The sequence below is a fragment of the Canis lupus genome, chromosome 12 (genome assembly GCF_011100685.1).
Source record: "Canis lupus familiaris isolate Mischka breed German Shepherd chromosome 12, alternate assembly UU_Cfam_GSD_1.0, whole genome shotgun sequence".
Lineage (NCBI taxonomy): Eukaryota > Metazoa > Chordata > Mammalia > Carnivora > Canidae > Canis > Canis lupus.
The window spans coordinates 5,731,703-5,754,731 of record NC_049233.1 but is presented as its reverse complement, the minus strand read 5'-3'; the positions used below and the strand labels follow the sequence as shown (position 1 = coordinate 5,754,731).

Here is a 23,029-nt window from a genome sequence, read left to right as displayed (position 1 = left end):
CTTTTCCCAGAATATTTCTAAAAATCTTAAGTAAGACCACTCCAGATAAAGCCCATATAAATTCTGTTAACATTTTTAAATCTTGGAATTGTCCTACAATAGGTCCCTAAATCCATAATAATTTAGCTGTTTAAATGAGCAATGAGACCCTTGTTAGTAAATTATTTCTACTGGGTCCCCCCTACACACGTGCTTCCTTGAACTCTGGCAGACTGGTGAGACATGAATCACTTCTTAGAGCTCTCCTGCCACACTTCCCCCCCACGTATGATCTTTTATCATGGCTCTAACATTTATAACGTGGCCCTGTGCAGGCCCTATAAGTCTGTGTCTCAACTTTCTCACTTGTCAGAAAGGAAATAACTATTAATTACACAAAGTTGATATAAGGATTAAATGAGGTAATACATTTAAAGTGCTTAGTACAATGCTTGGCATGTATAGTGATTACTGTTCTATTCCTAAACCAAAGAGTCTACAAAGAGATTTTACCAACCTAATCTTATTTGCTACTGAAACAACTCCAGGAGGGATACTTTAATTATCCTCACTCAAATCGGGGGTGGGGGTGGGGGTGGGGGTGGGAATTAAGCTTTAGAGAGGTTAGCAACTTTCTCCAAATCATAACTCTAGCTAAAAGGCAAAGGTAGATTCCAGAATTAGGTCCCTGGATTCCTGTATTCTTTCCATTCAGTCACAGTGTTTCCTGCAAACCATCTTGCCTTTAATCCATTACTGACTCTAGAAGTTATTCCTTCTATTGTTTGTCACAAATGAAAGAGAAAGCCAGTAGTGTCACTGCTGCTATTCTTAACATGTAGGGGTTACGGCAGTAAGAATCCTGTGATAGCATGGTTATATTCTTCCATAAAATAAGCATTATTAGTATTTTACTGCTTATAAAAGCAATATGTACTCACTGAAAAAAAAAAAAGCAGTCAATATAGAAAGATACTTGAAAAATCAACAAAGCTGGGGCACCTAGGTGGCCTGGTTGGTTAAGTGTCAGACTTTTTTTTTTTTTTTTTTTTTTTAAGATTTTATTTATTTCAGAGAGAGAGAGCGTGAGAGTGCATGAGGGGAGATGGGTGAGGGGGCAAAGGGAGAAGCAGATTCCCCACTGAGCAGGGAGCCCAATGAGGGGCTTGATCTGAGCCAATGACAGATGCTTAACTGACTGAGCTACCCAGGGGCCCAAAGCATCAGACTCTCGATTTTGACTCAGGTCATGAGCTCAGGGTCCTGGGACTGAGCCCCGTGTCGCCGGCTCCTCACTCAGCAGGGAGTCTGCTGAAGATTCTCTTCCTCTCCCTTTGCCCCTGCCTCCTGCTCTAAAATAAACAAAATCTAAAAAAAAAAAAAACAACAAAAAACAAAAACAAAAAAAACAATAAAGCTGTGGTGAAATCTTTGCACGTATTATTATAACTTTGGGCATCTCCCCATTATATCCTTGGAATAAACTCTTAGAAGTAAAACTGATAATGAAAAAGGTAAACAGGGCAGCCCCAGTGGCTCAGTGGTTTAGTGCTGCCTTTAGCCCAGGGTGTGATCCCTGAGTCCCGGGATCGAGTCCCACGTCGGGCTCCCTGCATGGAGCCTGCTTCTCTCTCTGCTTGTGTCTCTGTCTCTCTCTCATGAATAAATATAATCTTTTAAAAAAAAAGGTAAATAATTTTTAAGTTTTGATAGATACTGCAGGATTATCCTCTATAAATATACCAATTTAAAGTATCTCTAGGGGCACCTGGGTGGCTCAGTTAGTTGAACATCTACCTTTGGCTCAGGTCATGACCACGGGTTCCTAGGATCAAGCCCCACATTGGGCTCCCTGCTCAGGGAGGGTGGGAAGGGGTGGGGGTAGTGTCTGCTTATCCCTCTCTCTCTGCCATTCCCCCTGCTTGTGCTATCTGCCAAATAAATAAAATCTTAAAAAAAATAAATAAAATCTTTCCAGCAACATGGGGCATTCACTTTCCAGAACTCTTGCTAGTGTTTCAGTTTTCTTCATCTTTGCTATTCTGATGAGTGAAATACAAATATAACTCATTTTTTGATATTCATTTTAATGTAGTAAATTAACATCATTTTTTTCATCAAAAATTTCACCTTCAAGAGCCTTAAAAGTAGGGACACCTGGGTGGCTCAGCCAGTTGGTGCCTGACTTTAGCTCACGGCATGATCCTGGAGTCCCTGGATGAAGTCCCGCATTGGGCTCCCTGCATGGAGCCTGCTTCTCCCTCTGCCTAAGTCTCTGCCTCTCTTTCTGTGTCTCTCATAAATAAATAAATAAAATCTTAAAAAAAAAAAAAAAGCCTTAAATTCTGGGTGGGTGGGGAAAAACAACCACACTGGGCAGGTATTAGGTAATAGAGATTTATTCATATCAAGTTTGTCAGGCTTGACCAGAATCACTGGATGTTTCCCAGGACTGCTCTCATCTCCCTGGAAGTCTGAGAAAACAACATATGATTACAAGACCACCCACTAGACTAAAGCAAAGCAGCTTCTGGCTTTGGCTTCATTATTAACTAGCCATGTCACCAAAACATTCTTTAAGCTTCAATGTTTTCATCTATGAAAATAGAGGAAGATATCTGCCGTTACCAAGTCAGACAAACCTGTCTCAAACAGGATGCATGGAAAAGCTCTCAAAAATCATGAGACAAAAGCTCTCAAAAATCATGAGACAACATACAAAAGACACGAGATAAACTTGGAGATGTGTCAATTTCTCTTATACAACTGCTCAGTACTTATTTAGCTCTCTAAGCACATCATGCTTATCCTCCACTTCTGAATGTTTATTATGTTCTGACTATTGTCTGGTTCTGACTTGAGCCACCTTTCTCTTTTTTTTTAAACATGTCTTTTTATTTTTTTAAAGATTTTATTTATTTATTCACAAGAGACACAGAGAGAGAGAGAGGCAGAGGGAGAAGCAGGCTCCATGCAGGGAGCCCGATGTGGGACTCGATCCCGAGTCTCCAGGATCACACCCTGGGCTGAAGGCGCTAAACCGCTGAGCCACCTGGGCTGCTCGCCTTTCTCATTTCGATTCAGTAAGACAACACCCTGTACTATTTTTGGAATTCCACATAGTATTTTTTGCCTCAGTTGCCTAACTTTTCCTTACATTTTTTTCTGCAATGAATAACATGTTTTATTAGTTTAGAATTACTGTGATAAGAACATTACATTTAATGGATAGCAGTTGTACACAGATTCCCTGTAACAGTTTGTTACCCAAACTGTAGCTTTGTTTGTAAAGATTTTATTTTGTAAGCAATCTCTATACCCAATGTGGGACTTAAACTAACAGCCCCAAGAGTTGCATGCTCTACCAACTGAGCCAGCCTGGCACCCATTTGTTCCAACTTTTATTATAGGAAGTAAAACTTCGCTTTACCTGAAAAGATTACTGCCATTAACTCATTCCAATGGAATATTAAAAATATGTGTGGGTGATTGAAACTATTAATACTAGAGTGATTTTGCTGTTTATTGTTGAGACAGTGTTTAGTCAAAAAAATTTTTTAAAAGATTTATTTATTCATGAGAGACACAGAGAGAGAGAGAGAGAGAGAGAGAGCAGAGACACAGGCAGAGGAAGAAGCAGGATCCCTGCGGGGAGCCTGATGTGGGACTCGATCCCAGGACCCCGGGATCATGCCCTGGGCCAAAGGCAGATGCTCAACCACTGAGCCATCCAGGCGCCCCTTTGTTTGTCTTTTTTTGTTTGTTTAAAAGATTTTATTTATGTATTCATGAGAGACACCCAGAGAGAGGCAGAGACACAGGCAGAGGGAGAAGCAGGATCCTGGCAGGGAGCCTGAAGTAATATCTATTTGGAAGAAGGATTACGAATACTTCAGATCATGCACAATCTCCGGCATATGAAGAAGAAACTGAAGAAACTGTTAGCTGTTACTATTCATATATTCAAATCTAGCTTCAAGCTTTTCTTTTTGGCTTCAAGCTTATAAAAAAATCATATTTCAATCATACTCAAAAACATTTTTTAATCTTTGCTTGTTTCTTTTTTGCATTACCCACCTACCATATCATCCCTCATCTCAGCTCCAATACCAACAACCTTCTATTATCTCTGTGTATTTGTATTTTTTATTTTTTTTAAAGATTTTATTTTATTCATGAGAGACACAGAGCGAGAGAGAGAGAGGCAGAGACACAGGCAGAGGAGAAGAAGGCTCCATGAAGGGAGCCCGATGTGGGACTCGATCCCAGGACTCCAGGATCACGCCCTGGGCCGCAGGCGGTGCTAAACCACTGTGCCAGCGGGGCTGCCCTGTATCTGTATTTTTTAATGTTAAGAATAACTACTGGATTCTGAATATGTTCGTCTGCAGAGATAATAAAATTTAGTTATGGGGCAGCCTTGGTGGCGCAGCGGTTTAGCGTTGCCTGCAGCCCGGGGTGTGATCCTGGAGACCTGGGATCAGGTCCCACGTCGGGCTCCCTGCATGGAGCCTGCTTCTACCTCTGCCTGTGTCTCTGCCTCTCTCTCTCTCTCTCTGTGACTATCATTAAAAAAAAAAAAAAATTTAGTTATGATACCACTGTTAAGTCTTAATTTCAAACATTTACTGATAAGACATGTTATTTCTGTAAACCAAACCTGTAATTTTAGACCTAAAAACTACACAGCTTTCTTTTTTTGAAAGTAGGCTCCATGGCCAACGTGGGGCTTGAAATAATGACCCTGAGACCAAGAGTTGTGTTATCTACCAACTGAGCCAGTCAAGTGCCCCAAAATTACACAGCCTTCTAATGAATCTTTTGTCTTGACTAAAAACTTTTATCAGCTATGTTTCTTTTTTAAGCTCTCAAAATGTGAGAAGTTTCTGGTAATCTCTTCAGATTATCTACCTATTAGTCAACATATATAGTCAGCATATATTTACCAAACATCTACTTTGTGGAACATACATATTATTGTGTGCCAGCAATGAGGGACACAAAGTATTGAGTAACAACTTCAGGGTTGGGCTGTTTAGGTGGGGATATGTGAAAAAGATAAATAAAGTAATATATACAGAATAAGTGGTTCTAAAAACACCAGTTCGATTCTCAGGTCTATCCTCCCACAGTAGTTGCCATAGGCTCACAGTGGGATCCAGCAGTTTGTAATTTTTTTTTTTTAAAGTCAACTCCTCAGGCAGCTCCCATGTGCATTTAGTTTTGGGGATCGTAAGAGAAAAAGTCATAAAAATTTATACAAGAGGGATCCCTGGGTGGCGCAGTGGTTTGGCACCTGCCTTTGGCCCAGGGCGTGATCCTGGACACCCGGGATCGAATCCCACGTCGGGCTCCCGGTACATGGAGCCTGCTTCTCCCTCTGCCTGTGTCTCTGCCTCTCTCTCTCTGTGACTATCATAAACAAACAAACAAACAAATAAATAAAATAATAAAATAATAAAATAAAATAAAACAAAATAAGATAAAACAAAATAAAGTCTTAAAAAAAATTTATATGAGAAAATCACCTCGAGCTAGTGTGGCTAGGAAAACAAAGTCTTCATCAGAAAAAAATCTGTGCTGGGCTCTGAAGATAAGATTTTTTTCTCCCCAATTTTTTATTTATTTATTTATTTTTTTAATAATTTTTTATTTATTTATGATAGTCACACACAGAGAGAGAGAGAGAGGCAGAGACACAGGCAGAGAGAGAAGCAGGCTCCACGCACCGGGAGCCCGACGTGGGACTCGATCCCGGGCCTCCAGGATTGCGCCCTGGGCCGAAGGCAGGCGCCAAACCGCTGTGCCACCCAGGGATCCTCAATTTTTTATTTTGAAACTTTTCATATCTACAGGAAAATGGAAAAATCATTACAATCAGTACCCTCATATGTACCCCTCAGACTTACCAGTGATCATCCTGTCTCATTTGTCTGTGCTTATGCTTCCTCCTCCACAATTTTCCAAATCACCTGTTAGGTATCACATTTGATAATCCTAATACTTCAGTATACATAGTCTAAGAATCACAACATTCTCCTACAAAATGCTACAGTACCATTTTCATCTAAGAAAATGAACAATTCTATAATCTCAACATATAATCTATAATTAAATTTATTAATTTGGCTTCATATTTTCTTTTACAGCCTTTTTGGGGATCCATAATTCAATCAAGGCCCATTCCTTGCATTTGGTTGTTCTGAATCTTTTAATTTTGCATATTCCCTCCCTCCATTTAAAAAAAATGAAATTGACATTTTACTTATTTTTAATTTATTTTACAGAGAGAGCTGAAAGAGAGTACAGAGAGGGAGAGAAGTAGACTTCTTACTGAGCACTCTATAGGGAGTACAGGGTTCCATCTCAAAATCTCATGACCTGGGCCAAAATGAAGAGTTGGAAGCTCAACTGATAGCCACCTAGGCACCCCTGAAACTGACATTTTAAAAGAGTCTAGGTCAGTTCCAACATACTGGATCTGATTGTTTCCAAATGAGTAAAAAATTTTGCGTCTAAACTAGAATACAACATAGATGGCAGTTGTACCCTTCCAAACACCATTACATTAGGGGCACATAATGCCAGGTTACCCCACTACAGGAGATAAGTTTGATGACTCAGCTAAATGGTGACTCTATATCTCTCTCCATTGTAAAGAGAGAAGTTAATAATCTTACCCTGTGGTTTTGGCAATCTACTGAGGATTCTTGCCTGCATCAGTTATTACATTTCAGACTGTAAAATGATGGCTTTCTAATTGTGTAATTCTTCCTACATCTACAATATAGCAGTATTCCATGAAGTAGAACTATTTTTTCACCCTTCCCTTATTTCTCCTTAAGTATCATTGTGAACTCATTTGTTTTAATCTAGTATAATAATCCATTACCATAACTTTTTTTTCAAATTGTCCCCAATTTTTGGTTCAAACTATTCCAAATATTGCCAGTGGGATTCTCTTCAAGTTATCATCTGTGTCATTTTCACACAATTCTATTTGCTTTTGAGGCTATTTGTTGACATAAGATTTCTCTAAGCTCACCTTTTGCCATCTCTGCCCCAGACCTGGAATCAGCCACTTCTCCCTGGAGCCTCTGTTTCTTCTAGTGGGCAATGGCATTTATAAATCAAGATCTGAGCACTAGTTGTCCTCATAGTTACAGGAGTGTCACTACTTCTAAGCTATTTTAATAGACAAACTTTGTGACTTTTTTTTTTTTAACAATTATGAGTTTATACTGATATTTTCTTCTTTTTTTAAAATTTTTATTTATTTGAGAGAGAGAGAGTACAATCGGGGGGGAGGAGGAGGAGAGGAAGAAGCAGACTCCCTGCTGAGCAAGGAGCCCAAAGCAGGGCTTGATTCTAGGACCTTGAGATCATGACTTGAGCCAAAGGCAGACACTTAACCAACTGAGCCACCCAGGCCCCCCATACTGATATTTTCAACTCTAATTCAACACTATAGTTTTTCCTTATATATCTTTTCCCTCACAATGAAAATCTTGGTTCATAAACTAGTTCAAATTTATAACATCTAGGGACACCTGGGTGGTTCAGTGGTTTAGTGCCTGCCTTCAGCCCAGGGTGTGATCCTGGGGTCCTGGGATCGAGTCTTGCATCAGGCTCCCTGCATGGAGCCTGCTTCTCCCTCTGCCTGTGTCTCTGCCTCTCTGTGTCTCTCATGAATAAAAAATAAAATCTTTAAAAAAACAAAATTATAACATCTATATTATTACTTACAATAAAGAATATACTAAATTTTAAGTACATATTAGGGGGCAGCTCTTTTTGTCCTTAAAGTATACCCTACTAGGGATGTACTATCAGTATGCTATGTTCAACTTATTTTTCCTCTATATATCCTCCTGTAGGTTAGGTTCATTTCTCTTTATACTTACTATGTAAAACCTTTACATGGTTCAAAAGTCCAGGTGTTATGGGGCACCTAGGTGGCTTAGTCATGTGGGCATCTGACTTTTGATTTCAGTTCAGGTCCTGGTCTTGGGGGCATAAGATGGAGCCCTATGTGGGGCTCCAAGCTCAGCAGGAAGTCTGCTTGAGATTCTCTGTCTCCCTCCCCCTCTGCCTCCATACCTGCAGAATAAATGGATGAATCGTAATTAAAAAAGAAAAGAATGCTCAGAGAAGTATCTTTCCCTTCCCTTTTCCCTCCAATCTTTCCCCATCTATTCCCCACAACCAGTTTTATTAATTTATTTACCCTTCATATTTCTTTTTGAAGAAATAAGCATAAAATGTGTATATACAGGTAGATTCAAAATTCCTTTTTCTTATACAGAAGATGGAACGCTATTATCTAATCCTCCTATCTTTGGCTATTTTTAACTAAACTGGAAGTTACGCCAAAAGAGTGATTAGAAACCATCCTCATTCTCTTTATTACTATGTAATACTCCACTCTGTAGATGTTAACATGTAGAACTTTGATAGAGAAAAGAAGAAAGAGCATGCTAGATAGCGTATACGACATATAACAGGCAGGAAAGTAAGAGTGAATAAAGCTTTATTACTATATATAAGGGGGGTGGGGTAGAAGACCAATCAGGCTAGAGTAAAGGGTTAATGCAAAAGGATGGGAGAAACCAGGGTCATCATCGTATCATACAACTCCAGGAAACCCCATGTATACCATCATTTAAGGAACTGTACAATGTATAACTTAGATGAGTATACACAACAGTCCTGGGGGCAGATAAAATTAAAAAACAAGATGGAACCAGCTTATGGAGGCCTTGAATTACAAAGTAAAACAGTTAGAATTTTGTCCTATAGCCAATGTTTTTACATATAGAAAGTTCATATTCAGGTGCCTGGGTGGCTCAGTCAGTAAAGTGTCTTGACTTCAGCTCAGGTCATGATCCCGGGGTCCTGGGATCAAGCCCTGCATTGCATCATTGTGATCTCTGCTCAGTGGGGAGCCTGCTTCTCCCTCTCCCATGCCCCCTGCTTGTGCTGTCAAATAAATAATAAAATCTTTAAAAAAAAAAAAGGCTCATGTTCAAAATGTTTGAAGATGAATGCTTCAAGATAAATACAGCCACAGACAGACTGGAATAATTAAAAGAAGAGGCTATTAGAACTGTCCAAGAGTGAAGTAATAGGATCTCAATGGGTTAATGGCAAGAAGGGTAGTACGTAAGACATAGTCCTGCCTACATTCAAAGAGCTTATAGTCTAGTTGTTAAGAAAACTCCAAACACAAGAGTTACATAATACAGAAAAGTAATATTTTGGAAAAAGAGACCTTAGGGTGATTATATTTCCAGTAGTTCTCAAGTCTAGTTGATAATCAGTATCACTCAGAAGAACTGGTTAAAAACATATTCTTGGGCTCCATTCCGCAAAGATTCTGATTGGGGTAGGATCTGAGAATGAATGTTTAGGGGATCCCTGGGTGGCTCAGCGGTTTAGCACCTGCCTTCAGCCCAGGGCGTAATCTTGGAGTTGCAGGATCGAGTCTCACATCTGGCTCCCTGTGTGGAGCCTGCTTCTCCCTCTGCCTGTGTCTCTGCCTCTCTCTCTCTTTCTCTGTGTCTCTCATGAATAAATAAATAAAACCTTAAAAAAAAAAAAGAGAGAGAATGAATTTTTAATAAGCTCCTCAGGTGATCCTGTAGACTGATGATGTTTAGGAACAAATGATTTAGTATAACTTTTCATTTCATGGATGAGAGACTGAATCACAGCAATATTCTTTTTAAAGAATATTCTAGGAGACTTACAATCTTGGGATAGAGAGACCTTTTTAATTTTTTTTTTAAAAGATTTTATTTATTCATTTGAGAGAGTGTGAGTGCGGTAGCAGAAAAGAGGGAAGGGCAGATGAAGAGGGAGAAGGAGACTCCCTGCTGAGCAGGGAGCACAACACAGGGCCTGATCCCAGAGATCATGACCTGAGCAGAAGGCAGACTTTAACACATTGAGCCACCCAGGCGCCCCAAGAGAGGCAGGCCTTTTTAATCAGGACCCAAAACCCAAAAGCTAAAAGAAAAAAGACAAATTTGACTCCAAAACTCCCCACCCCCAAAACAAAAAACTAAAAATTTTTGTATGACAAGGGATGCTATAAAAATAGATTTGAAAAATGTATTTGCAACAGGCTACACAGAGTTATTATCACAATATTCAGTGAGGGCTTATGAGAATGCATGAAACTAACAACAGAAAAACGGGCAAAGGATGGAAAAAGAAACTCACCCAAAAGAGAGATGGTGAAAATATATTAATAGCCTACAAAATAGAATTTAAGGCAAAAAACAAGTTGGGGAAGGCATAAAATTCAAAGATGTCTATTGGCACAACCACCTCTGTTCCTCATTTTTTTCTATCTTGGAAGAAAGCCACAATGAGAGAAGAGATGCAAGAGAGAAGAGGACATTCCAATTCCACAGAAAGGCTGGAGCTCTAATTCCACTTCCCCTTTCTTTCCTTCTTCCCTATGAATTGCTGAGGACAGGCTAAAAGGCTGGCAGATAAAAGCACAATGACAGTAGTGAAAGATCATAATTGCTTGGACACTATTTCTTGTCTTTTCTACTTGACATTCCCAATTTACTGCCTCTAGTACTTTTTGTGATTACTTATGTCCAAGAACAGGTTTTGTTCACAGAGACTATATTATAATTACTTGGATTTAAATTAAGATTTAAGACCTTGTGTCCAATTTAAAACTAAGACTGCCCTTAATCAGTTTCTTTTACACATTTTTCAAATTAATTAAAAAACTACTGTACTTGAAAAAAAAAGATTTAAACAATAAAAACTTTTATACTTACCACCCAGTTTAAAACAAAAAACATGATAATATAGTTGAATCCTCTATAACCACTATCCTAAGTTTGGTATTTCTTTTTTTAGGATTTTATTTATTTGACAGAGAGAGAGAGAACACAAGTAGGCAGAGCAGCAGGCAGAGGGAGAGGGAGAGAAGCAGGCTCCCCGCTGAGCAGGGATTTCCCCACATGGGGCTCAATCCCAGGATCCTGGGATCATGACCTGAGTGAAAGGCAGACCTTAACTGACTGAGCCACCCATGTGCCCCTAAGTTTGGTATTTCTATCAAATATTTCAAACTATACCTATAGTCTTAATATATTCTCTTTTCTTGTTTTAGCACTTCAACTGCATACCAAGCAAATCTTTAAGCAATGAAAAGAAACTGGTAGATCCTAAAAAAAGTTAAACTGATGAATCTAGTGTATCTCAAGAAGTTCTTAAATATTGCAACTCTTTCAAACAGCAAAGTTATCTTATATCCTTAAACTAGTAATCAAATCTAAAGCCCAACTAATTACTCAAGAACACATTCTACATTACAATCACAAATGAATCAGCTGAGATTGTTCAATATGTCAAATTACTACAAATCCTACATCTTAAGTACAGATGGCCATAAACTTTATTCACACATATCATGTGCCACATATGGTTCTAAGTACTTTATAAATGTTAAAACTTTACAAAGTAGGTGCCATTATTACCCTCATTTTATAGGTGAGTAAACAGAGGAAGAAAGAGGTTAAGGAAAGTTCTCAGTCACACAGCTAATAAATAGTGGAGCCAAGCTTCAAACCCAGGCTTCTGGCTTCACTATCTATGTTACCCATCATGCTGTGTTATAGGTCTGATTTACCTCACAATTTCTACTTAAGTCACAGAGGTTTGGAATTATAATTTCAAGCCCAAGATCTGTAGCCTGGGCACACAGCTTTTCTGTGCCAATAATGGGCATACTCAGCACCTTTTTGGTTTAAATAGTTGCTATAAAAGGATTTCTAAATCAATTAACTCCATGTGGAGGGTCGATTTTACAATGTGAATTCCGAGTTCAAAGATCTTACCTAATTCTGCTTCAACTTTCAACTTTATTACCTAAAAAACGGTGTAGATGAAATTTTATAATTTCCACACAGCTGTTTCGATCTTTTGATTGGATTCAACTAGTTCTATTCATGTTAGTGACAACATTATGCTAAGAACAACCCAAGGCACATAATAGACCAGGCAAAGCTTATGACTACTAAGAAGCCAGTCAACATATTATATAATCTCCAGGGTGATGTTCCTAATGTCCAAGACACTCTTCTGCTTGTTAAAAACCTGAAAACCTTTAAAGGAAGAGATACACAAAGATTACTTTGGCAAACTTCCAGGAAATCTCCAAGGGATATACTATTAGTAATAGTGTCTTAAAAGGTATAGTGCAAGGCAGTGCAATTAAAAAATTTAAAAATGGGGCACCTGGATGACTCAATGGTTGACCATCGGCCTTTGGCTCAGGTCATGATCCTGGGGTCCTGGGATCGAGCTCTGCACCAGGCACCCTGCAGTGAGACTCTTTCTCCCTCTGACTACGTGTCTGCCTCTCTGTGTGTCTCACATGAATAAATAAATAAAATCTTAAAAAAAAAAAAAAGTACTAGTTAACATAGCAGGTCATTTTAGAAAAAAAAAGCTAGATGTACATATGGCAAGAAAGATCTGAAGGTCTCTGGAGACAGATCCATGGATCAGTACTGTAGCTACAGAAGATGCTGAAAATTTTGGAGACAATCCAAAAATCATTGTCAGAAGATGCTTGCTTCAAGGACCAGTACCATTAGTGTCAAAAGTTTCCACTGAATTCTTAGCAGAAATGAGGACAATGCAATATACACATAAACAGACAAGTCATTCCAGTTCAAAGACACTGGACATTGATGGAGACATCATCAATCTAATAATAACAGCTTTGTAGGAAAAAGTACTAGTGTATTAGATATATACATGATTTTAAGATACCCCATAATTCCAAAAATATTAAAATGTTAACTAAAGAATTATGGTATAGGTGTAGTGCTTTCTTGGGAAGGGCAGTCCTTTGTACCTAAATTATACCTTTCTTTTTTGATATTAAATGTCTTTTCTTTTATGAAATAATGGTAACAGAAAATGATGGCCAGGTTTGTTTTTTTGTTTTGTTTTTGTTTTTAATGTGCTAAAATACTGGCAAGCTTATGATAGGCTCCCAATTTCCTCCCCCACAATTTTACCAATCATGAATCTCAAAAAAATCTGGACTCCAATAACCTTCCACCTAGGACTACAAAAACACTTCTACCAGTTTAGTCCAGCCTACCTAAAAACATTCAAAAATAAGAGTCTCTTGTTTTGCTCATTCACTCAATCGTTGAATAGCAATCCTTGGGGGAAAATTTCTCTTTTTTCGAGTTGAACCCAAGTTTGTCTTCCTCCCCAGACCCACCATAACTTCCATGTTTGGTTTTAGTCTATCCCCTAGAATAATACATCCTTCAGAAAAATGGGCAAAACAGAAAAAGACAATTGCTTGAAGGCATCAGACAAGTAAAGTAGCCAAGTCTTGAAGACTGGAGAGAAGCTATGATGGTCAGTTTCATATGTAAACTTGCTTAAGTTACAGTCACAGTTCAAACACTAATCTAGGTGTTACTGTGAAAGTGTGGTAGATGTGATTAAAAGTCTATAATCACTTTAATTAAGGAAGGTAATTTTAGATATTCTGAGTGGGCCTGATCCAGTCAATTGAAAGGCTCTAAGAGCAGAACTAAGGTTTCTCTATTAGGAAAGAAAAAATTCACCTTTGGACTATAGCTTCAACTCCTGTCCAGAGTTTCAACCTGCCCTTCCTGATGGTCTAGTCCAGCCCCCACGATTCTATAAGCCAACTCCCTATGATAAATATCTTAACATATATAATATAGGTGTGTATATTTATAGATAGAAGATACATATATTATCATATACATACACACAGAATCATAATCCATAATTAAAACCTTTCCATAAATAAAACTCCAGGACCAAATGGCTTGGCTAGCAAATTTTTCCACATCTTTAAGGAAGAAATTACATCAATCTTATACAAACTCTTTCTGAAAGCAGAAAAAGGAGGAATATTTCCCCAGTTAATTTTCTGAGGTTATTTTCTCTCATAAACATAAGCACAAAAATCCTAAACATTATTAAAAAACCAAAGGGGTAACATATTATGAGGAAAGTTGGTTTAACAGTCTAAAAAATTAATATAACTTATAATACAATTCACATTCAAAGACTAAAAAGAAATAAGTTTTATATTATGACTAAAGTAGCATGGAACAATATTGATTGAAAAAAGCAGATTGAAATATTCATAGAAAAAAGTTTGATAATATTAATTATTCTCCATTGTAGGCTTATCATGTGTGTTTAATTGTATTTTAAAGATTTTATTCATTTATTTGAAAGAGTGAGAGACATCATGAGCAGGGGGAGAGGCAGAAGCAGACTCCCCACTCATCAGGAAGCCTGATGTGGGGCTCCATCCCAGGATTCTGGAATCATGACAGGAGCTGAAGGCAGATGTTTAACCAACTGAGCCACTCAGGCACCCCATTAAATTGTATTTTATTGAATATTCCGAAGTCCCTAAAATAAAAGTGTTATTACTTTTAAAATGGGAAAAAAGGGGCAGCCCCAGTGGCTCAGCAGTTTAGTGCTGCCTTCAGCCCAGGGTGTGATCCTGGAGACCTGAGATCAAGTCCCATCTCCAGCTCCCTGCTTGGAGCCTGCTTCTCCCTCTGCCTGTGTCTCTGCCCCCCTGCCCCCCTGTGTGTCTTTCATGAGTGAATGAATAAAATCTTAAAAAAAAGGGGGGGGGGAGGAAAATGTATCTTAAAACAGAGAACTCTTCAAGAAAATGTGAGAACTTTTTTTCAAACAACAACAACAACAAAAAAAAAAAAACCTTTTTTTTTTCCTTAGAAAAGGCTTAGGGCAGCCCCAGTGGTGTAGCGGTTTAAGGCCGCCTTCAGCCCGGGGTGTGATCCTGGAGTCCTGGGATGGAGTCCCATGTTGGACTCCCTGCATGGAGCCTACTTCTCCCTCTGCCTGTGTCTATGCCTCTCTCTCTCTCTCATGAATAAATAAATAAAATCTTAAAAAAAGAAAAGAAAAGAAAAAAGGCTTAAAACAGTTTAAGAACAAATTTTAAAAGTTAAAAAAAATTAATACATAAGAAATTTTGAAATTCTTCCATTTAGATGAAAGAAATATGCTTACCAAATAAATTAGGAATTTATTAGATTAAATATATGGTATAGTTTCTCAAGCAGATTCTTGCTTTAAGTCCAAATGCAGGGGCACCTGGGTGGCTCGGTGGTTGAGCATCTGCCTTTGGCTCAGGGTGTGATCCTGGGGTCCTGGGGGAGTCCTGCATCAGGCTCCCCAAAGGGAGCCTGCTCCTCCCTCTGCCTGTGTCTCTGCCTCTCTCTCTGTGTCTCTCATGAATAAATAAATATATATATATTTAAAATATCCAAACACGGGACACCTGGGTGGCTCAGCAGTTAAAGTGCCTGCCTTCGGCCCAGGGGGTGATCCCGGAGTCCCAGGATCGAGTTCCACATCGGGCTCCCTGCATGGAGCCTGCTTCTCCTTCTGCTGCCACCCCCCCCCCCCCCCCCCGCCGCCTTCTCTCTCTGTTCTCTCATAAATAAATCTTTAAAAAAAAATCCAAACGCAATGACTTAATGCAGAGGCATGATGTGTTTCTTAGGGTACTCGACAGCAAGCATGGTTCTAAGTAACAGATGGAAGGTAAGACAGGGCAGGCATGGGGATAAAGGATGTTGCTTGAGACCTAGGGCACTCAACAATAAGGGCAATGGAACATTCAGATTAGCTGGCACAGAATTTCCTAAATAAAAAACAAATTTTCCTAAAATTTCCTAAAAAAAATAAAATTTTCTAAATAAAAAATTTTTAATCCCCTAAACAGACTGTTATAAGCTAAATTGTGTTCCCTTCAACATTTGTATGTTGAAATCCCAACTCCTAAATCCTCAGTGGGACTGTTTGGAAATAAGGACTTTAAAAGAGGTAATTAAGGTTAAATGAAGTCATTAGAGCAGGCCCTAAACTAATAGAATTTTTAAGAAAAGGAAGTGAGGACATAAACAAAGCAAGAAGGCCTCAGAAGAAACCAATCCTGCCAACATCTTGATCTCAGACCTCCAGCCTTCGGAATTGTAGGAAAATAAATTTCTGTTAGTTAACAGTCTGTGATACTTTTTTTTTTTTTTTTTTTTTTATGGCAGCCCTAGCAAACTAATATAACAGATACAACTGCAAAAAAAAAAAAATAAATTTCAGGCTCTACCACCAAAAAAGAGATGTAGGACAAACACATGGAAGGACTCTTATGTGGTTTTATGGTATGGACTGTGATCTTCCTATAGAACTGTAAATCACTAGCTGTTTTAAGGAAGTCAAACTTTCTTTTAAAAATCTTATCAAAAAAAAAAAAATCTTATCAATAATTTACTGCAACTTTCCTCTCTAATTTTAATAACTGTATATGCTATACAAATGTAAAATTCCATTTGTATTTGTTACTTCATCTGATTCGTACAACCTTCTCTATGAAACAAACAGAAACTAAACCCTCTGGTCCCAATTACAGATCTTTGCACTATACCCCAGTATTTTCCAAAATTTTAATAAGGCTCCCTCTGTTTTAGTAAGAACAGAGATAGTTTGTCTATATTTATCATAATGCCTTAGTAATTTAACAGTAGGAAGGACCATCTGAATCTAAAGAAAAGAGTATCTTGATTAAAAAAAAAAAAAAAAAAAAGCCAACATTTCCTGAGAATTTACTGTGTCAGGCACAGTTCTAAGTACTTTATGTGAATTAACTTGACCCTAACAGCCCTCTGAGGTAGGTAACTATGACAATCTCCATTTCAGAGACATAGAAACGGAGGAGTACTTTATCCAGTTAGTAAATAAAGGAGCCAGGATTTGAACCCAGGAAAGGCTGGGCTCAATGCCCACATTCTGAACTACCACCCAATGAAGTATAATGAGGGCACTATTGAGCATAAATCTTAATAGCTTTGGGGGCATGCAGATTTAAGTTTGAACAGTGGCTCTGCCACTTACTAGGTGCATGACTTTGAACAAACTTAAGCTCTTTGTATCTTAGATTCCTCAGCTATATAATGGAAATAAATAAAACAATGGATGTAGAAGCATTTAGTACATTAGCCCTTACTCCTCTAATTCTACTTTCATCAAGATACAAGGAGAATCCAACAATGTCTAATTTGGGGACTAAAAGCAAAAATATCAAAAGGTTCTCTTGGGACTCAGTCACTCAAGTATCAAACTCTTGATTTTGGTTCACGTCGTGATCTCAGGGTCATGAGATAGAGCCCCATGTCCAGCTTCACACTGGGCATACAGCATGATTAGGATTCTCTCTCTCCTTCTCCCTTTGCCCCCATACATGTGTATGTGCGTGTGCACTCACTCTCTAAGAACAAAACAAAAGCTTCTTTTTCCATCCATACTTCTTTCCTGCCTACATCTCAGAAATGCGTTTGTATCCCATTAATCTCATTTCTCCTAAGAAAATATATTAAATCAGATTAGTAGTTAGATCAGTTTTATGTTCTGTCTTCCACAGAATATCTAATAACTTTGATATGGACAACAATATAGTTATGTAACAACCTCAAAACAATACGTACAGGGTCGCCTGGGTGGCTCAGCGGTTTACCGTCTGCCTTCAGCCCAGGGCATGATCCCCGAGTCCCGGGATAGAGTCCCACATCGGGCTCCCTGTATGGAGCCTGCTTCTCCCTCTGCCTGTGTCACTCATGAATAAATAAAATCTTTAAAAACAAAACAAACAACAACATTCTGGATATTGCTCAAACACCTAATATTTAATAAAAATTCACCAAGGTACTCATCTTAACCTTTACTGAATTTTTAAAAAATTTTAAGTTCACAATGTCTCTTGGGATTACAAGGTATCTGCTTATTTAAACTTTTACTACCTATTTCATGCTTCAGAGTCCTTCAATCTCCTACATTTTCCTTCAATCTCTATTTTTCTAGAAAATAATGCTTTTGTGGTCATGTAAAAGTCTCTCCACTGTCATCTTCTTATAACTGAATTTCTTTCAACCTTTTCTTAAAGATTTTTATTTATTCATGAAAGACACACACACACACACACACACACACACACACACACAGAGGCAAAGACACAGGCAGAGGGAGAAGCAGGCTCCATGCAGGGAGCCTGATGTGGGACTCGATCCGGGACTCCAGGATCATGCCCTGAGGCAAAGGCAGGTGCTCAACCGCTGAGCCACCCAGGGATCCCACTGAAGCATTTTTCTTGAGAAGATTTAACAGGAAGAACACTGGGTTAGGAGCCAGGCATCCTCACCTCTGCCATCTCATCTCCTAGATTCTTCATCTGAAAGACGAGAGGACTGCACCAGACACATTTGTAATAGGTTTCCTTATATCTCTAAGCCTCATATTTCCATGATTCTGGGTCTTCCTACTAGAAGTCATTCAACATTCCAACGACTTCCCTCAACTTTTTACTCCAGTTAGCCAAGGAGAGGCAGGCATTCAGATTCTGGGGGAGAGGCAAGACAATAAATAGGAAGTCTGGGGCCACAGAAGGAAAAGATATGACATTTGTGAACCAACGGGAAAAGATTTTTTTTTTTTTTTTTTTTTTTTGGGAAAAGATTAATATAGAAAAAAAGATGTCAAAAACAGGAAAGTCCAGCAGCCTATCTAACCTCACCCTTACATATCTATTTGAAGAGGAACTAGGAAATAGAAAAAGCTCTTAGCAGCAGACGTTATTCAGCACTGGTTTCCATGTCAAGGGAGCAATGTGACTGTGTACCATCTTTGCAATGTTGTTGCTAAAGTGGCCCCCTACAGGCTTTGCAACAAAATAGGGCATTACTAGGATATTCGGTGATGGTATTCAGCGAAACTGAAAGCTCTCATAAATGCTACCAGGACCGCTAGGTACCATGAAATCTGAGGACTCGAGTCCATGGGAATTACATAGCATTGGCTGCCCTGGTTCTAACGGGAAGACTGAGACTGAGTTAGGATGGGAAGATGTGACCTAATGGCACTGCTTAAATTCTCATGATACTGGAAGTACAGTACAGACTAATAGGCACAGGCCATCTCTAACCCACCGAGGCAAGATCAGAATATGTATGAAAGTCATTTCCTACCCTGGTGTCAGAGTCCAAGAAAGCACTAGCTCAAGGCCAGCTTCTTGGCTCATGGCTGGCTGGAGGGAAGGGGACAGTAAATCAACCAAGGGATGCGGGAGTTGGGCACTTCTGGAGATTCTCAGGCCAGCCCTATGGTGGTGTTTCTCAAAGTGTGGTATAACACACCAAGGAAGGGGGTGCCTGCTTAAAATGCAGTTTCAGGGACCCATCACAGATCTCTAGAATCAAATTGGCATTTTTTAAGGGGCAAACTTACGTTTGAGAACTACTGCCCCAGAATGACAGGTGGGGATGGGGGTGGGGCAGCGATAGGCATTGAAGTGAGGTTCTTTTGCTTCTGGATTACATTGGACTACACCACTCTGTTTTGGCGACCATTACTGAAACCCCTCAATACCTGTTTCTCAGGTAACAGCTGCAGCTAAGTTGTCTAACAGCTCACAGGGGCCCAATGAAAGGGCTTGGAAAATGTTTTTTCGGGAACTGGTTAAACAGCTCCTCCAGGACCTTGTTTACCGGGTTTCGTTTGTTCACTGGTTTCTTTTCTTTCTTTCTTTCTTTTTTTTTTTTTTCCACTGGTTTCTTGTTTACAAAATATGCCGGTTCAACCCAGGAATTTTTAGAAAGAATCACAAACTCCAAAATAGAAGAGATCTGGTTTTTTTTGTTTTTTTTTTTGATAGCGCAGAACTAGGCTTGTAAACCCGAAGTCGCTGTCTACTATAAAAAAAAATAGGGTTTCACTTGAAAAAAAAAAAAAAAAAAGGAGCTCGCGGGTTCAGGCTCTGCCCAGCTCTGGTGCCCTCGGAGCCACTAACGAAAGGCAGTATCTTGGGGGGCACGAAGGACTGTGAAGCCGAGGTGGGGAGGCGAGCGAGAGCGCTCTCCGCTCCAGAGTTGGACAAGAAGTCCGATCAACTACCTGGTTTCTAAGGAGTTCCAGTAACTGCCGGCAGAAAACGCGCCTGCAAAGGCGCTATCAACAGCCGCCCGGGGTCGCCGTCGCCGTCGCCGCCGCGCGGGCGGGACGAAAACACCCCAGGCCTGCAGAAGACCGACGAGTTACACGTCGCCCCCCAGCCCCGCGGCGTTTACCGTCTCCCTGTGAGGGGACAGCCCTGTCCCGGGTTACTAGACTTCGCCTCCGCACGCACACCCGCGCCCCACACGCAGCCGCGGACATGCCTCCGCGCGACGACTTTACTCCCGCGGCCTTTCCACCCGGGCCCGAGCCGGCGGGGTCCGCACGAGCGGCGGCCGGAGGAGACGCCCCCGCCCTGACACAAAGGCCAAGTCCGGGCGCTGCCCACGGCCACCCTCGCCCTTCCGGGCTCCCGGCCACCGCTTACCTGACGCTCCCCGCCGCGCTCTCGCGCTCGGGCCCGAACCCGCCCTGGAGGCGCGCGCACACGTCGCCGCGAGGAGCCGCCGTGCCGCAGCGGCGCGCCCCCCACGCCCCCCACGCCCCCCACCCGGGCCGGCGCGGCCACGCGGCTGAGTCACCCGGCGCTTCACGTTAAGAGTCCCCTCGGCGCGCGGGGCACGCCGGGAAGGCCGTCCGGGCCCGCCGCCTGGGGCGGCCGCTGATAGGTGCCCGCTCTCCTTGCCGCCCCGCCCACCGACCCGGGAGGACGCAGCGGCACCTGCTCGGCGGGTCGGAGCGGGGTCCGCGCTGTGGATGCCCGCTTTCAATTGTTAAAGGTAGAAAACGGAAAGTTAGGGCAGCCCGGGTGGCTCAGCGGTTTAGCGCCGCCTTTGGCCCGGGGCGTGATCCTGGGGTCCCGGGCTCCCTGCATGGAGCCTGCTTCTCCCTCTGCCTGTGTCTCTGCGTGTCTCTCATGAATAAATAAAATCTTTTAAAAAAAGAAAACAGAAAGTTAGCAGTTACCTGAGTTGTAAAATAATCTCGTGCAGCCCCCGGGACAGCTAAGCTTAAAGAAGATTGGGAGCTTGGGGAAGGGAGTAGGTAGGTAGGTAGAATAACGGAGCCCCTTAAACACGTGTTGCTTAGAAGCCCCTATCCTGGGAATGCATTCTGACCAAAGGAGGAAAAAAAACAACAACCTATATTTTTCTCAGATTTTGAGCTCATGAAATCACATGCTATGTATAGCAAACAAAGTTGAATTACAAGTCTAAAATAAACCGGAAGCGAATTATTGGAAAACTGGTCGTGTTACGAGTAAACTATTTCAACACTCGAAAAACATGAACACACGGTCCTTGTCTTATAACAGGAGTGCTGAAAATATGAAGGAAACGGTATCAGCCCTCATTGTCCTGATTTCTAGTGGCTTTTGTACTTTTAAAAGTTATGAAGTTGTACTGATTATGCAGTTTTGTTTTAAAATAAAAATTAAAATAACAATTTTGAAAACTAGGGCACCTGGGTGGCGCCGTAGGTTAAGCGTGGGACACGGTGTCGGCTCAGGTTGGGACCCCAGGGTGGTGGGATAGAGCCGGCTAAGGGCTACTCTCTCTGCCCTTCCCTCCCCACCATTCTCTCATAAATAAAAATAAAATATTTAAAAAATAATGAGCTCGCTCCTGAAGCCGCCACCTCTGCCGGAGGCCGCAGCGGGACCCGCGCCGGAACCATGTTTCGCAACCAGTATGACAATGACGTCACTGTTTGGAGCCCTCAGGGCAGGATTCATCAAACTGAATATGCAATGGAAGCTGTCAAACAAGATTCAGCCACACTTGGTCTGAAATCAAAAACCCATGCAGTGTTGGTTGCATTGAAGAGAGCACAGTCAGAGCTTGCAGCTCAACAGAAGAAAATTCTTCATGTTGCTAACCATATTGGTATCTCAATTGCGGGACTTACTGCTGATGCTAGACTGTTATGTAATTTTATGCGCCAGGAGTGTTTGGATTCCAGATTTGTATTTGACAGACCACTTCCTGTGTCTCGTCTTGTATCTCTAATTGGAAGCAAGACCCAGATACCAACACAACGGTATGGCCGCAGACCATATGGTGTTGGACTGTTTATTGCTGGTTATGATGATATGGGCCCTCACATTTTCCAAACCTGTCCATCTGCCAACTATTTTGACTGTAGAGCCATGTCCATTGGAGCCCGTTTTCAATCAGCTCCTACTTACTTGGAGAGACATATGTCTGGGTTTATGGAATGCAATTTGAATGAACTGGTTAAACATGGTCTGCGTGCCTTACGAGAGACACTTCCTGCAGAACAGGACCTAACTACAAAGAATGTTTCCATTGGAATTGTTGGTAAAGACTTGGAGTTTACAATTTATGATGATGATGATGTATCTCCGTTCCTGGAAGGTCTTGAAGAAAGACCACAGAGAAAGGCACAGCCTGCTCAACCTGCTGATGAACCTGCAGAAAAGGCTGATGAACCAATGGAGCATTAAATCACAAACCAGTCTATATGTGTATTATCAAATATGTAAGAATGCAGGAGCCCTTACTGATGACAGTAATCTATACTTTGAACCAAAAGATGCAGCGTGGTCTTCTGGTATGTTTTAGGTATTGGTCCAGATGTGTTTTTCCCAAGTAACTTGTCTGAACCATATAATGGTGTGCATTTTTCTTTGAGAGGGTCTATATAATCATTTTCTAGAAAGTATAGTTATCTGTACTAATGTTTTTATATGAAGAACATAGTGTCTTTGTGGTTTTAAAGACAACTGTGAAATAAAGTTGTTTCACCTGCCTGTGGAAAAAAAAATAATGAAATTGTTGAAAACCGTGTAAGTTAATAGCATGATTTCTTAAAATTCTGAGTCCAGTTTTTTGTTAGAAAAGTCTCTAGGGGGCAGCCCCGGTGGCTCAGCGGTTTAGCGCCGCCTTTAGCCCAGGGCGTGATCCTGGGGTCCTGGGATTGAGTCCCACGTTGGGCTCCCTGTGTGGAGCCTGCTTCTCCCTCTGCCTGTGTCTCTGCCTCTCTCTCTCTCTCTGTATCTCTCATAAAT

General features: G+C 40.7%; 1 protein-coding gene and 1 pseudogene across 5 annotated transcripts in view; one reads left to right on the top strand and one right to left on the bottom strand.

The window, feature by feature from the left end:
• The window catches only part of KCTD20 (potassium channel tetramerization domain containing 20), a 38,093-nt gene extending 17,572 nt beyond the window's left edge, over nt 1-20,521 (bottom strand). The window contains exons 1-2 of one of the 5 annotated variants that reach the window (XM_038553880.1): nt 20,426-20,505; nt 18,251-18,448 (exon numbers count right to left, since the gene is read on the bottom strand). Coding sequence is in view for 1 of the 5 variants with exons in the window: in XM_038553878.1 (XP_038409806.1) it covers nt 20,172-20,259 (88 nt within the window). In the remaining 4 variants the exon portion in view is untranslated. Of the gene's footprint in view, nt 1-18,250; nt 18,449-19,998; nt 20,118-20,171; nt 20,298-20,425 lie in introns of those variants that run through there. The other 4 variants (XM_038553879.1, XM_038553882.1, XM_038553878.1 and 1 more) reach the window with 4 other exon arrangements.
• A 122-nt stretch (nt 20,522-20,643) lies between these two features.
• LOC608388 lies at nt 20,644-22,991 on the top strand (annotated as a pseudogene).
• Nucleotides 22,992-23,029: the final 38 nt, after the last annotated feature.